Raw genomic sequence first — 17297 nt, 5'->3', positions numbered from 1 at the left:
TTATAGTTGATGGACATCAGTAACGTGCTACAGTATTGTGGTGCTAGTGCCAAAATAGAAAATTTCTACGTGAGTCAAGAGGCATTTTCACACATTTGTAGCCATAGAGTGATCGTTGCCACCACCTGTCACATTTGGAAATGGAAGGTGTGGAGCTACCGGATGTTTTTTGCTTTGGGGCCACGCCCTCTCCCCAGTTCTGCGATACGGCTCAGGCCTGGCCAGTCAATGCAGTCCTTCCCCCTGACTGAAGTGACTGGTTCAGCAATGCAGATATGACCCAAGGCAAACCAATGAAACTCAATTCTGGAATTCTCTTTTGGGAGACAATTCTCCACGGGTATCTCACATTTTTGCCCATGTTGTGAGTGAGGCACTGAATGTCCTTTGCTCCAGACTATCTTTTCCAGGAGGTTTATGTAGCCAACAATCTTGGAAGATTAAGATACTGTCTTCTTCCAAGACTCAAATCAACAGAATTAGAAATGAAAAAGGAGAAGTAACGACTGACACTTGCAGAAATACAAAAGATCATGAGAGATTACTACAAGCAACTCTATGCCAATAAAATGGACAACCTGGAAGAAATGGACAAATTCTTAGAAATGCACAACCTGCCAAGACTGAACCAGAAGAAATAGAAAATATGAACAGACCAATCACAAGCACTGAAATTGAAACTGTGATTAAAAATCTTCCAAAACAAAAGCCCAGGACCAGATGGCTTCACAGGCGAATTCTATCAAACATTTAGAGAAGAGCTAACACCTGTCCTTCTCAAACTCTTCCAAAATATAGCAGAGGGAGGAACGCTCCCAAACTCATTCTACGAGGTCACCATCACCCTGATACCAAAACCAGACAAAGATGTCACAAAGAAAGAAAACTACAGGCCAATATCACTGATGAACACAGATGCAAAACTCCTCCACAAAATACTAGCAAACAGAATCCAACAGCACATTAAAAGGATCATACACCATGATCCAGTGGGGTTTACCCCAGGAATGCAAGGATTCTTCAATATACGCAAATCAATCAACGTGATACACCATATTAACAAACTGAAGGAGAAAAACCATATGATCATCTCAATAGATGCAGAGAAAGCTTTCGACAAAATTCAACACCCATTTATGATAAAAACCCTGCAGAAAGTAGGCACAGAGGGAACTTGCCTCAACATAATAAAGGCCATATATGACAAACCCACAGCCTCAATGGTGAAAAACTGAAAGCATTTCCACTAAGATCAGGAACAAGACAAGGTTGCCCACTCTCACCACTATTATTCAACATAGTTTTGGAAGTTTTAGCCACAGCAATCAGAGAAAAAAAGGAAATAAAAGGAATCCAAATCGGAAAAGAAGAAGTAAAGCTGTCACTGTTTGCAGATGACATGATACTATGCATAGAGAATCCTAAAGATGCTACCAGAAAACTACTAGAGCTAATCAATGAATTTGGTAAAGTAGCAGGATACAAAATTAATGCACAGAAATCTCTGGAATTCCTATACACTAATGATGAAAAACCTGAAAGTGAAATCAAGAAAACACTCCCATTTACCATTGCAACAAAAAGAATAAAATATCTAGGAATAAACCTACCTAAGGAGACAAAAGACCTGTATGCAGAAAATTATAAGACACTGATGAAAGAAATTAAAGATGACACAAATAGATGGAGAGATATACCATGTTCTTGGATTAGAAGAATCAACATTGTGAAAATGACTCTACTACCCAAAGCAATCTACAGATTCAATGCAATCCGTATCAAACTACCACTGGCATTTTTCACGGAACTAGAACAAAAAATTTCACAATTTGTATGGAAACACAAAAGACCCCGAATAGCCGAAGCAATTTTGAGAACGAAAAACGGAGCTGGAGGAATCAGGCTCCCTGACTTCAGACTATACTACAAAGCTACAGTAATCAAGGCAGTATGGTACTGGCACAAAAACAGAAATATAGATCAATGGAACAGGATAGAAAGCCCAGAGATAAACCCACGCACATATGGTCACCTTATCTTTGATGAAGGAGGCAGGAATGTACAGTGGAGAAAGGACAGCCTCTTCAATAAGTGGTGCTGGGAAAACTGGACAGGTACATGTAAAAATATGAGATTAGATCACTCCCTAACACCATACACAAAAAAAAGCTCAAAATGGAGTAAAGACCTAAACGTAAGGCCAGAAACTATCAAACTCTTAGAGGAAAACATAAGCAGAACACTCTATGACATAAATCAGAGCAAGATCCTTTTTGACCCACCTCCTAGAGAGATGGAAATAAAAACAAAAATAAACACATGGGACCTAATGAAACTTCAAAGCTTTTGCACAGCAAATGAAACCATAAACGGGACCAAAGGCAACCCTCAGAATGGGAGAAAATATTTGCAAATGAAGCAACTGACAAAAGATTAATCTCCAAAATTTACAAGCAGCTCATGCAGCTCAATATCAAAAAAACAAACAACCCAATCCAAAAATGGGCAGAAGACCTAAATAGACATTTCTCCAAAGAAGATATACAGACTTCCAACAAACACATGAAAGAATGCTCAACATCATTAATCATTAGAGAAATGCAAATCAAAACTACAATGAGATATCATCTCACACCAGTCAGAATGGCCATCATCAAAAAATCTAGAAACAATAAATGCTGGAGAGGGTGTGGAGAAAAGGGAACCCTCTTGCACTGCTGGTGGGAATGTGAATTGGTACAGCCACTATGGAGAACAGTATGGAGGTTCCTTAAAAAACTACAAATAGGACTACCATATGACCCAGCAATCCCACTACTGGGCATATACCCTGAGAAAACCATAATTCAAAAAGAGTCATGTACCAAAATGTTCATTGCAGCTCTATTTACAATAGCCAGGAAATGGAAGCAACCTAAGTGTCCATCATCGGATGAATGAATAAAGAAGATGTGGCACATGTGTACAATGGAATATTACTCAGCCATAAAAAGAAACGAAATTGAGGTGGATAGACCTAGAGTCTGTCATATAGAGTGAAGTAAGTCAGAAAGAGATAGACAAATACTGTATGCTAACACATATATATGGAATTTAAGGGAAAAAAATGTCATGAAGAACCTAGGGGTAAGACAGGAATAAAGACACAGACCTACTAGAGAATAGACTTGAGGATATAGGGAGGGGGAAGGGTGAGCTGTGACAAAGCAAGAGAGAGGCATGGACATATATACACTACCAAACGTAAGGTAGATAGCTAGTGGGAAGCAGCCGCATAGCACAGGGAGATCAGCTCGGTGCTTTGTGACCACCTAGAGGGGTGGGATAGGGAGGGTGGGAGGGAGGGAGACACAAGAGGGAAGAGATATGGGAACATATGTATATGTATAGCTGATGCACTTTGTTATGGAGCAGAAACCAACACAACATTGTAAAGCAATTATACTCCAATAAAGATGTGAAAAAAAAAAAAGGGCTAGAAGGATACCAAACTCACAATGTAGCTTACAAGTGTGGAGGGCAAGATTGGGGGTTGGGGAGTGGGGAACTTGTGATTTCAATAGTTTATTTCTTGAAAACAACTACCAAAAAAAAGAAAAAGGGAAACAAATATGACCAAATGTTAAAAGTTTTAACTCTGCATGATAGGAATATAGGTATTTATTGTGTTATCCTTTGTGTTTTTCTGTATTTTAAACAGTTCTAGAAATGTAAATAAAAGTAAAATACAAACATCCAAAAAGAAAAAAAGATACTGTCTTCCTCCCGAGTGAAGGACAGGCAGGCTTCCTGTCCTGCGTAGTACAGATAATAGTTCTCTCGAGACAGTTATAAAAGACTAGGTTCGTCAAGCTCAAGGCTCCTCTCCTATAATACAATCCCCTGTGTACAGGTGTCACTGGGCCTTCTTTGTATTGCCCTATGGGAATTGGGTCTGGGGAACCAACACAAAAATGCTGATACTCTAGTTACTGCTATTGCTGTGAGTAATAAACTATCCGACATCTCTGACCTAGGAGTTTTGTGTCTTCTCCCAGCATCCATGAAACTGTGGCAGGATAAACTGTTAGTTTGCAAAGAGGGTGAAATCTCAGACCCTTCACAGTCCCTGGCACTTCGGTCGCATCCCTTGCTTTCCTGCTGAAGTTGCTGGGGGGAGGGGGTATATATAATACTTGAACCTGCTGGCAGCCATCCTGCCACCACAAGATGTGAGCTTGTCTGACTTGGAATGAAATCAACACAGAGGAGAAAGTAAAGCATAGAAATGCGGACAGAGGGTGAAGGAACCATTATTACAGCTGCCACTTATTCATCACCTACTGCGTACCAGGAGGCATTAGGCACGGTTTGTACTTTTGTTATCAAATCCTTCTAGCAATCTTAAGAAGTTGGTATTTTACCCGCATTTTACAGAAGCAGCAGCTGAGCATCAGCAATTAGGCTCTTCTTAAATGTGGACAGTAAAGAGAAATACAAATATCATTCTCTTTCCTTTTTATGTAGGTCTTTTCTACTAAAACATTAAACAGGGACTTCCCTGGTGGTGCAGTTGTTAAGAATCTACCTGCTGATGCAGGGGACGCGGCTTCGAGCCCTGGTCCGGGAAGATCCCACATGCCGTGGAGCAACTAAGCCCCTGCGCCACAACTACTGAGTCCGCGCTTTAAAGCCTGCGAGCCACAACTACTGAGGCCCGTGTGCCTAGAGCCCGTGCTCCGCAACAAGAGAAGCCACCGCAATGAGAAGCCCGCACACCACAACCAAGAGTAGCCCCCGCTCGCCGCAACTAGAGAAAGCCCGCATGTGGCAATGAAGACCTGATGCAGCCATAAAAAAATAAATATATTTTAAAAAATTAAATAGTATAAACATTAAATGATTTTCCAATAATTATTTTTAAAAATATGTTAAAGAGTAATATTCAAAGGAGGACAAAGTCTTGGGTTTAAATGGCACATTTCTCTTATCGTAAACTGAAACCATTATCCGCTCCACCAAAACCGATGCTTTTTTTGTCCCTCTTAGAACTCTTAGGCTCAGAAGCGCAAAACCCTTGGACAATTACTGTACCTTTGTGTGCCTCAGGTGTCTCATCTGTAAAGTGCGGCTTGGCAAGAGTACCCACCTCATAGGCTTGTGGGACTAAACGAGTTGCTACCTGCAAGTGTTCAGAACATTCAAGGTCTCAATGCATGGGAGCTACTTTTGTTACTGTTGTTATCATTTGAGGGGGTGAGAGTGGGTGAGGGGAGCAAGGAGGAAGAGGCACAGCAGAGGCCTTCAGAGAGCCCTGTTTATTGGGAGGATATCCCTCCCACCTCCCTGCTGCCTGTGTTCCTTTGCTTACTCCCACTTGAAAGAGAAAAACAAGCAGAAAAGAAAATAACTATCCAACATTTTGATAACTTCCCTCAGATCAGCATCTCAGGGTCCAGGCTCTAGGTTTCTCTTTTCTATGTCATTAATATTCAAAACTTTGCTATGCTCTTCAGTTTTATTATTTGTTCAGATACTTTTTTCTTTTAACATCTTTATTGGAGTATAATTGCTTTACAATGGTGTGTTAGTTTCTGCTTTATAACAAAGTGGATCAGTTATACATATACATATGCTCCCATATCTCTTCCCTCTTGCATCTCCCTCCCACCCTTCCTATCCCACCCCTCTAGGTGGTCACAAAGCACTGGGCTGATTTCCCTGTGCTATGCGGCTGCTTGCCACTAGCTATCTATTCTACATTTGGTAGTGTATATATGTCCATGCCACTCTCTCACTTTGTCACAGCTTACCCTTCCCCCCGCCGTGTCCTCAAGTCCATTCTCTACGTCTGCGTCTTTATTCCTGTCCTGCTCCTAGGTTCTTCAGAGCCATTTTTTTTCTTTTTAGATTCCACATATATGTGTTAGCATACAGTATTTGTTTTTCTCTTTCTGACTCACTTCACTCTGTATGACAGACTCTAGGTCCATCCACCTCACTACAAATAACTCAATTTTGTTTCTATTTATGGCTGAGTAATATTCCATTGTATATATGTGAATATTGTTAATACTACTGGACTATACACTTAAACCTAATTAAAATTTTGTCATATTTTAGATTCCACATATAAGTGATATCATAAGGTATTTGTCTTTCTGACTTACTTCACTCACTATGATAATCTCTAGGTCCAGCCATGTTGCTGCAAATGGCATTTTTCATTCTTTTTTATGGCTGAGTAATATCCCGTTGTACATATATTATGCCACACCTTCTTTATCCATTCATCTGTTGATGGACACTTAGGTTGCTTCCATGTCCTGGCTGTTGTAAGTAGAGCTGCAATGAACATTGTGGTCCATGACTTTTTGAATTATGGTTTTCTCAGGGTATATGCCCAGGAGTGGATTGCTGGGTCGTATGGTAGTTCTATTTTTAGTTTTTTGAGGAACCTCCATACTGTTCTCCATAGCGGCTGTACCAATTTACATTATCATTAAAATTTATAATCATTTCATACAGGTAGGAAGCATTGGTGAGTCTATAGTTAAGAGACTTGATTATTTCCCCAAAGAAAGTGAGTGTTGAATATCCCTTCATCTGTTTAAGGAGCCCTTCCTCTCCTCCGTTCCTGACTCCCTTTGCCCACAGGGACAGAGCAGTTTAGCTATATTTGCACATGGCTTCCTCCTGTATGATTCTGACACTTTAGCAAAAAAAAAAAAAAAAAAAAATTCTCACGAAGCTTTAACAATGTGAAATAGACACTTCTTTAGAATTTCTTAAAAAAAGAATCGACTCCTAGAATACACAAGTGCGTATTTCCCCACTCCTTAGTTCATTTCTTAATAGTTTAATACCAACCTTATTAGCAGCCACTGATTCGAATGCCAACCTTGTTCAGTTCAGTGTTCCCGGGGCATTGCATGCTTTGAGTTTAGCTTTCTCTGTTCTCAAGTTCTGGACTTTTCTCCAGCTCCTCTCTTAGGTCAAGAGGGAAAAAGGGCTAGGGGGTGGGGAGGACATTTCTGCAGTGCATTCTCATCGCCCGCTGCTCCACTTCCTGGAAAGATGTTCATTTTGCTAAACTACAAGTGAGACAACAGAGCCCTTGTTCTCCTATTCGCATCGGTTTCATTCTATAAGGGATTGGAGATGATTGCCTCCTTAATGCTGCGGCAAACGAGCTGGGAATAATGGGAGAATCTGGGATGGGACCAGTCTTTCTTATCTAGTGATGGGTATATGTCAAAAACCAGAACGAAAACAAAAATGAGCAACGATATCACTAATAACATAGTTTGGCAGTGCTCAAACTTTTTTGTCTCTAGTCTAGTGTAAAAGCACCCTTAAAAATAATTGAAGCCCCCAGAATGTGAATTGGTACAGCCACTATGGAGAACAGTATGGAGGTTCCTTAAAAAACTAAAAATAGAGCTACCATATGACCCAGCAATCCCACTGCTGGGCATATACCCTGAGAAAACCATAATTCAAAAAGAGTCATGCATATATACACTACCAAACGTAAAACAGATAGCTAGTGGGAAGCAGCCGCATAGCACAGGGAGATCAGCTCGGTGCTTTGTGACCGCCTAGAGGGGTGGGATAGGGAGGGTGGGAGGGAAAAACAAGAGGGAGGAGATATGGGGACATATGTATATGTATAACTGATTCACTTTGTTATAAAACAGAAACTAACACATCATTGTAAAGCAATTATACTCCAATAAGGATCTTAAAAAAGAAATAATAATAATTGAAGCCCCCATAGAGCTACTGTCTACATGCGTTATAAATATCAATATTTACCATATAAGATACTAAAACAGATATTTAAAATTATCAATTCATTTAAGATAACATTAATAAGCCATTACATGTTAACATAAATAACATTAAAAAAATAACTCCTTTCCAAAACAAAAGACATTTAGTGAGAAAGTAGCATTTTTTTTCTGATATAATGTAATCTTTTTTTAGCTTGAAGTATAGTTGATTTACAGTGTTGTGTTAGTTTCAGGTGTACAGCAAAGTGATTCAGTTATACATACATATATATATCTATTCTTTTTCAGATTCCTTCCCATTATAGGTTATTATAAGATATTGAATTTAGTTCCCTGTGCTATACAGTAGGTCCTTGCTGTTTATCTATTTTATATATAGTAGTATGTATATGTTAACCCCAAATTCCTAATTCATCGCCCTCCTCAGTAGCACTGTTTTCACATTTTTGCGAATCTTTTAATGTCTGACTTAATAGAAGATTCATGGATTATCTTATCTGCTTCTGTGATATCACACATCGTGTAGCTTTTGGAAAACTCCACTCTACATTTGAAAGGAATGAAAATGAAAAAGATAATGTCTTAGCATTACTATGAAAATAGTTTTGACCTTGCAGACCCCCTGAAAGGGTCTTGGGGACCTTCAGGGATCTCTGGGCTCTACTTTGAGAACGGCCGACACAGATGAACTTATTTTTAAAGTGAGCTCGGTCAGTTAAGCGTCACAGAGGAACTAAAGGATGACACTAAAGGCAAAATCAGATTCTGTATAATTAAGGAGAAAATGATTTTTTTCTTTCTAGGTGACTTCGAGAAATAAGCTTTTGAATAAATCGAGGCTAGAGAAAGCCACTATACCAGCACTGTCCAACAGAACTTTCTGCAGTGATAGAGATGTTTATATCTGTGCTGTCAAGTACTGCAGCCACTAGGTACAAGCGGCTACTGAGCCCTTGAAATGTGGCTGGTGGAACTGAAAATGGAATTTCTAATTTTACTGTTCAACTGATTTAAATTTGATCAGACATAGCCGCATGTGGCTAATGGCTGCCATACTGGATGGCACAGTCCTACAAAGAGGAACTGCCTGGAGGAAGCCACTCCATCTAAGGCATGAGAAATCGTCCCAATGTAAAGAGACATCACATGTCGAAAGAAGCCTCCACTCCCAAATGACCTTTAAGGACACGGTTGATGACATGAAAATGAGGCTACAGTTGGCTCTTCTGGGTGGCTGCCACCACTCTCCTTTTTATAAAGGAGTTCATGATTCTTAGAACCTAAGGGTAACTTCTCATTGACTAATATTGCACGACACCATCACTTCCCAGGGTGCACTGTTCTGCCATAATCCCAAATACAATGTCACTTGAGATGACGTGGCTCTGTCAGGGATGCCAGGATCAGGGCATCCCCGGAGGGTGGCTGTTCCCGCCCTGAAGGTGGTGGTTCTGGTCAGGGTTGGGATTAGGTACTCCTCTTGCCTCACCCTAGTCCTGCCGTTGGTCTTGGTGAGATGTGTAAGGGAGATAAAGAGGTGGTATACGTGATAACCCCGGTACATTGTTTCAAACACACCAGGGCCTCAGTAAGTGTTAGCTTCATTGTTTCCTGGGGATGAGGAGCCTGGAAAGCAGGAGGTGGAGCCGGAGCTGGTGAACTAACTGTCGCTGAAGTTCTTGGGCTGTGACAGGCCCAAACCTGGGGTCCTCATCCTGGATCCCAGGCTGGGATGCTCCCAGGACAAGGGGTTGTGCGTCACTCTAAGGCACATGCCTGCGAGCGGGGCCTCAGGTTCCTTATCTCTAAAATGTAAGGTTCGGAGATCAGCGACCTACCCCCACGCAGTTCTGAGAGCTGTTCCTTTGCACACAGTGCCACCACCCCACGAAAACGATTGAACTTGATGATCTGTATATGTTTTTCTAGAAAAGAATAGTTAGCACACGGATCGCTGGCAAGGAACTGCAGCAGTGCTTCCGCTGTTTGAACCCATGTCAAGCCCTCCCTGTGGCACTTGCAGACAATTAAAGTGAGATAATTACCTTGTGGTTTTAATCAGGGTAGCCAATAAAGGTAATTCGCAATAGGTCCCGCCCTTTTCTGTCTATGTAATAATTACCCTTAATCTAGGTCTTGATAAAATAAGAAGCTGCCCTGGAATGTCAGCCACGAGAATGGAGAGGAAGTACCTTGGAGAAGATTCAAAGGGAGATAAGACGGTCCTGAGATTGGCTATATAGGAAAAGGAGAGGCAAGAGGCAAAGATATTGTAGGGCAGTGGTTCTCAAAATGTGGTTTCTGGACCAGCAGCAAAGCATCACCTGGGAACTTGCTAGAAATTTCCTGCCCTTACTGAATCAGAAACTCTGGGGCTGGGACCTAGTCATTTGTTTTGAGAAGCTCTCCATGGGACTCTGATGAACAGTGAAGGTGGAGAATCCCCAGTGCAGGGGATGCTGCTGGTGCCCCACCTCCACCCCCTTCCCAGGCTGTGCACCTACCCGCCAGCTGCCAGGAATATTGGTTGCTGGCTGCTCCCAGCTGGCCCCATCTCCATCTCTGGAGACTTGCCTTTGGGCGAACAGGAGCCCCATGGCCTGAGAGGTTACAGCCCCCTGCTCCTGACCCCAAGGCCCAGAGTGTGATATTGGGGTATGAAAGCTGGCCCTTTGGTCTCGAGGAATGACAATGTGTGGTGCAATTTATGCTCTGGACTTTACCTGAGACCTCATCCTTGCCTGCCTCTTTCCCCACCTTCTTCTGCCTCCCCTTCTCCAAAACAGGCTTTTCAGAGAGCAGTCCTTCACTCCATCATGAGCATCTGAATCCCTGTCTCAGGCTCTGCTTCCAGGCAAAGCAGGTGGGGGGCTGGAAAAAGGGCTCCCAAGATGGAAATGAATATGTAGAGAATACATGACTTAGAATCACTCAATCTGACCTTGAATTTAAAAAAAATATTTTTTCAATGAGTAATACATTTACACGCTTCAAAAATCGAAAAGTATAAAATATGTGGTGAAAGATCTCTCTCCTAACTCATTTCCTGTCTGCCCATTCACCTCCTTTCAAAGGTCACCACAACTGTTAATTGCTTCTGAATGATTCCCGGGATTTAAAAAGTGCATATACGAGTAAATACAGATTTCTATTGTCTTCCTCATCCCTTTTACACAAAGGATAAACTTCTATACTCAGTGCCTGTATCTTGCTATCTTAAAGGTTGGGGGTTGTATTGTGGGAGAATCTCCCCTTTACAAAAACCTGATGTCTGGAATGACACATTAAAAGAGCACATAAATTAGGAGGGGATGGTCTTCTTTTAAAAATGCTTCATTTAATACGAGGTTTGTCAGAGTTCTCCTTTAGATAGAGAATTGTTAGGTCTCAAAAATATGATTTAATCTAACAAAACTTAAGTTACCTTTATCTTTGCAGGAACATATCTAGTGTTTTATATAAAGCAAGCCACTCCTATATTGTTTTGTATTTATCACACACTGTATTGGAATTCGTAAGGACCATTTAAACATTAACACTACTGCACTGAAATTTTGTTATAGTGAATGGGTGTTGGTTAGGGTTTGGCGATCCTATCGTTGAATAAACATTTTTTTGCCAAAATGGTACTTATTTTTTATGAAATTCAATCTGGAATGATCCTTGGGGATCTTGAAAGATGTAGTTCACTGTTTAGAACCTGGCTTTGGAAAATATTTTGGCTTGCCATTCTAGATATTCGGTTTTTCATCTGAACAATCTTTTCAACTCTTTTTACCAGTTCTTCTCTTTCATTTGTTATAATCCTATAACTAAAAGAATAATTAAGGTTTTCTCCCAGAAGGAAGGAGGTGTTCTAAATATTTTAAAAATCGATTTCTTAGAAACAAAAAAATTTGTTTTTCCAATTGCTGAAGAAAGCCTAATTTAGAGCTATTCTTGGGATATTCTGAGTAGTTTTCTGAGCGTTTTCTCCCTTTTTTGACATATCAGATTTATATGGCATAAATTACAATTTCAGGTTCAAAATTTGTCGTCCAAGTTCACTTAAAGTAACACTTTACTGTTAATTTCCACCAGTGTTACACCTAAACAGATTGCAAATATAGAGCAGTGTTACCAACACTGTTTCCACGGAGCAGGGAAGTTGTGAGGTGTTAACTGAATGGAAGAATTTGGTCTTTATAACAGATTAGTGGGTCTTCACTATCTCAGTTATCTTGGAAATTGGGATTTAAAAATCCTCAGTCCTATATATCACCCCTTGAAAGTGCAAAATAAAAATAGGAGTTGTTGCCGCTTCAGCATGTGCAGGTGAACGTGAGTTCAGGTAAGAAAGGAATGTGTTACCTAAGGCGAGAGAGAAGACTCTCATTACACCGGGGAGGAGTTTTAACTGAAAGGGCACTTTCTAAATTTCCGGATGAGCCCGCAGAAGTGACAGACAGGGGAGAGTCACAGACTTTTCTCAACAGAATTTTGTGGCAAAACATGGAAAACAGGGAAAGCATTTCATGTTTTACCCATGTGCTCAGTTGTGCCAATATTGGCTGAATGTTGCATAACAACACAGTAGCTGTACTTACCGCAGCTGTCGTTTAAGGAATGTGGCAGATTTGCTTGACTTAAAAATTCTTCCAGCAAAAATTCCATTTTTACTTTAGGAATTTTCCTTAGGAATTGGGGCAAAGGCTCAGAGAAACGCACAGTTGAATGCCCACTGCTCTTTACCTGTCCCATCCTGTCTCCCCTGCTATTTGGGGAGGGCACAGCTGGGGCGGGATCCCAAGGGCCTGGACGGGGTGGGAGGTGGGGAAACTACGTGCTTCACCCAGGGTTGCAGTCTGTGAAGCTGGTGGGCAAACAGAATCAACTCTGTTGAAGTTGGGGATGGAGGCGCTCACCCCCAAACAAGACGAATTGCAGAAACAAGGCCATCTGCGTAATCAGGACCTAGGAAGCCAGTGGCGGGAAAGTGAGCCTGCAGGAATCGTGGAGCCCAAGTGCACTTTTTGTGCAGTTTCCTTGCAGGCTCTCCTGGGCAGCGTGTGCCTCTAACTCTCCCTTCTCTCCCTTTCTTCAGAGCTCCCTTTCACCAGTTGACCTGGTGTGGAACTCTGAAAATCTAAGAGCTCACCCATCTGGAATGTTAAGTGGCAGCATCTAGATAAGAGGGTTTGGGTTACAGGAGAGAAACGAGGCTGCTTTTTCCTTTTTCCTTTTTTTTTTTAACCTTCCATCGACTTGGTTTATTAAAGAATGTTGTAAATTATACATCACATACATTTACCATTTTAACCATTTTTAAGTGCACAGTTCTGTGGCATGAACTACATTCACATTACTGTGCAACCGTCCCCACCATCCATCTCCGGAACTTTTTCATCTTCTCAAACTGAAACTCTGTCCTCCCTTAAACCTTAACCCCCAACTCCCGCTGCCGCCAGCCCCTGGCAACCACCATTCTCCTTTCTGCCTCTAGGTGCCTCACCTAAGTAGCCTCATCGTTTGGGGGAGCATAAAAATCCTTCATTTGGCTCTGTACTTGCTGGCTGAGGGGCTTGCATTTGAATGTAGACACTACTGATGCGGGCACACATCAGGACAGACGTGAGTCTGTCCAGTTGGGCAAACGCTGAGCGAGGACACACAGCACATCAACAGCGTGCCTGCGTGCCCATGCGGACCCGGGCAAGGCCCAAGAGGAGGGTGCCATTTTAGACTGGAGCTTGGGATGGAGAGCCTCTGTATTTCAGTTACTCACTGGTAGACAGAGGAAGCTGAATTTTAAAAGCTGTTTAATGAGGGAATGGTGAGGGCTGGGCAAACACGATTAGTCACCGAGCTCCCAGCCTAGGTTATTTATTCTCTGGAGAAGCCCAGCGTTTGTGAGTGGGATGGATTGCCGACTGGGAAGCTGAGTAAATTTGACCAAGAGGCCTAAACCGAGGGGGAAACTGGTCTCTTTATGAGCTCTATTGACACTGAATAGAAACGTGGGCTTAATTCCAGTTTGTTTCCTAGCAAAATAAATACACAAATATCAAGGGAACTTCCTTGTTTTCAGAAAGAGGAAAGAGTCGAAGTTATTATGAGTATAAAAGGCAAATGCAAAGGAGATGAGTGGTTTTGAGGATACGATAAAAATATCTTGGGAGGCAGTTCCACGTAAGTGTAAAAGGATACTCTGAAATCTTTCCTGGCTGCAAGGGCGAGGAGGAGTGAATTACATTCCCCAGAAAGGTTGTGTGTGGGATTATATTTGCGGATATGCTGGGCTTGGACACCGGACCAAGTCACAACATAAACCTTAGAAAAAACTCGTTTGTTTTTTTGCTAAAATCACAACAAACTCATCTCTCTTAATATGCCAACATTATATTAAAGTCTAGAACCAAATATGCATGAAAATATTTATCGAGTGGATGAGTGAACAATATGCATACTTTAGAACTATAGAGTTCCTGGTTTAAAGAAATCCTATGCATTTTAAGATACACTGACAAAGCCCCTATTCTTGACACTATGTGGCTCTCAGATCTCACTGCTGCGTTAACTTTGATTAAGGATCTTAAGACTACGAAGTAGACCCCTCCTCATTAGGAGCTAAATTGTTAAAACCAGTTTTTTGCCCTTCCAAGCAGAGACTAGTCTGTCCACGGGCAGTGTCTGTTATTACATATAATAAACCGAACATTTAAAAGTGAACTGAGAATTCAAGGTGGGTCCTTTCACACTTCCAGTTTCTTATAGCAGTTTTGAGACTTTGTTATTTACTTAACATTTTCATGTCCTGCTTCTAAAAAACAACACATGCACATTGTAGAAAGTTTAGGAAACAGAAATAGTTGTAACAAAAAATAAAAATCACTGGTAATCCACTATAAAGAGAGAAATTCTGTTCTATTCTGATGTATTTTCTCTAGTCTAATATATACTAAAAACAGAGATTACAGCTTTATATCTCCCTTTTTCATTTAATATTTCATCAGGAGCATTTTTCTCAGCCATTAAAGATCTTTCAAACATGGTTATGATAATGGCTGCCCCATTTAATCATGAGGCTGTAACATCCTTTATTTAACTATTCTGCTGGTGTCAGAGATTTAGGTTCTTTCAGGTTCTTGTTATCAGAAATGGCTCTTTGATGAGCATTTTTTCCCCAATAATCTTTGACTTTTCCCTCAGGTCAGAATCCCTAGGATTGGGAATGTACAGTTTTTAAAATTCTTGAAATCTTGTGCTACATTCTTTTTCCTCAATCACACTCTCACCAGCAGAGTATAAGAGTGTCTGTTAGTATTACCCTCGAAACAGAGTAAGCACAGGAATGTGAAAACAAACTTTTCCACTTTGGCAGGTGTAAAATGATTATCTCAGGGTTGTTTGAATTTGCCTTTCTTTGATTGCTACTTAGGCTGAATAGCTTCACTGTGTTAATTGGTTATTTGTGTTTCTCCTGAGAATTGCCTGTTCATGTCCTTTGCCCACCTTTTTTTTGTATTTGCTTGTCTGCCTTTTGTATGCTTGATTAGAGTTTTTATTGACCCTAAAAATAAAGTTCTTTGTCACCAGGAGTAACCAATAGAAAACTCAATAGGAAAACAGAAGTTCATAACAAATTATAAAGTTTTGGGAGGATTCTATGGAGAAAAATTTTAAACTTTATTGAAGGGGGACTTCCCTGGTGGTGCAGTGGTTAAGAATCCGCTTGCCAATGCAGGGGACACGGGTTCGAGCCCTGGTCCGGGAAGTTCCCACATGCTGTGGAGCAACTAAGCCCGTATGCCACAACTACTGAGCCTGTGCTCTAGAGCCCGTGAGCCACAACTGCTGAGCCCACATGCCACAACTACTGAAGCCCGTGTGCCACAACGACTAAGCCCATGCGCCACAACTACCGAGCCCGCGTGCCTAGAGCCCGCGCACCTCAATGAAGAGCAGCCCCTGCTCACCGCAACTAAAAAAAGGCTGTGGGCAGCAACGAAGATCCAATGCAACCCAAAATTAATAAAATAAAATAAATAAATTTACAAAAAAAAACTTTTTGAAGGACTAAATATATGGAAAGCTTGCTACATTTACACTTAGGAAGACTTAATACTCTATAGATGTAAATTCTCCCTAGGTTAAGCTATATATTTAGTGTAATTAAAAGCAAAAACCTTTACAGGATTTTTTGGGGTGGGGGACTCAACAACAACTGATTCTAAATTTAATATGAAACAATGAAAGTGCACAAAATCTTAAATAATTTTGAAAAAGAACAAAAGATGGCAGTGGGGAGAAAGAAGAAACCCATCCTTGTAGATATCAAGACATAATTCAAAATTACGACAATTTGAATAGAATGGTATTGGCACAGGAACAGACAAACTAATCCATTAAACAGAATAGAGACCTTGCCCCAAAAGAGCCACTGATATGTAAAATGGCTTGTTTCACAAATCAATTGGGAAAAAGACCAACTATATTCAATAAACAGTGTTGGGACAATTGGCTCTCCATATGGAGAAAAGTTAAAATTAGATCCCTAACACGGGGAGGGGGAAGGGTAAGCTGGGACGCAGTGAGAGAGTGGCATGGACATATATACACTACCAAACGTAAAATAGATAGCTAGTGGGAAGCAGCCACATAGCACAGGGAGATCAGCTCGGTGCTTTGTGACCACCTAGAGGGGTGGGATAGGGAGGGTGGGAGGGAGGGAGACGCAAGAGGGAAGAGATATGGGGACGTATGTATATGTATAGCTGATTCACTTTGTTATAAAGCAGAAACTAACACACCATTGTAAAGCAATTATACTCCAATAAAGATGTTTAAAAAAATTAGATTCCTACAACATGTCCCCAAGTAAATTCTGCTACATTAAAGTCCTAAAGGTTAAAACAGCAGCAAAACAATGTTTCAAAAGAGAAGAAAATGGGGCTTACCTGGTGGCGCAGTGGTTGAGAGTCCGCCTGCCGGTGCAGGGGACACGGGTTCGTGCCCGGGTCCGGGAAGATCCCACATGCCGCAGAGCAGCTGGGCCCGTGGGCCATGGCCGCTGAGCCTGCGCATCCGGAGCCTGTGCTCCGCAACGGGAGAGGCCACAACAGCGAGAGGCCTGCGTACCGCAAAAACACACACACACACACAAAAAGAGAAGAAAATGTAAGGAGAAGATCTTGATGACCTAGTTCATGCAGTTATTATCTCTTGCCTGGATACTGTGGTCCCTTCCAACTAATCTCTCTGGTTTCTCGCATGCCTCCCCCGCAACCTGTCCTCGGTACTGGAGAACACAGTGACTCTTTTAAATTGTGAGTAAGATAAGGTCTCTTTCTTGCCTCTCCACAGTGGCCCCCAGGAGGCCCCTGCCCTGCCTACCTCTCTCGCTTCATTTCCTACCACCTGCCCCTGCTCGCTGGACTCCAGCCCCACTGGCTTCCTTGCCAATTGCTCCTGCAACACCGCAAATGTCTGTGCCCTCTCAGGGCTTCTTCTCCACTTTTCCCTCTGTCTGGAAAGCTTCTGCCC

General features: G+C 41.6%; 1 protein-coding gene across 1 annotated transcript in view; it reads right to left on the bottom strand.

The window, feature by feature from the left end:
- RPS6KA3 (ribosomal protein S6 kinase A3) overlaps positions 1–16962 on the bottom strand; it is a 199319-nt gene extending 182357 nt beyond the window's left edge. Inside the window, exon 1 of the mRNA XM_060292161.1 lies at positions 16712–16962. Coding sequence (XP_060148144.1) covers positions 16712–16819 — 108 coding nt within the window. The 5' untranslated portion in view covers positions 16820–16962. The remainder of the gene's footprint in view (positions 1–16711) is intronic.
- Between the last annotated feature and the right edge of the window lie 335 nt (positions 16963–17297).

The sequence above is a fragment of the Globicephala melas genome, chromosome X (genome assembly GCF_963455315.2).
Source record: "Globicephala melas chromosome X, mGloMel1.2, whole genome shotgun sequence".
Classification (NCBI taxonomy): Eukaryota; Metazoa; Chordata; class Mammalia; order Artiodactyla; family Delphinidae; genus Globicephala; species Globicephala melas.
This window is presented reverse-complemented; position numbering and strand designations above follow the sequence as displayed.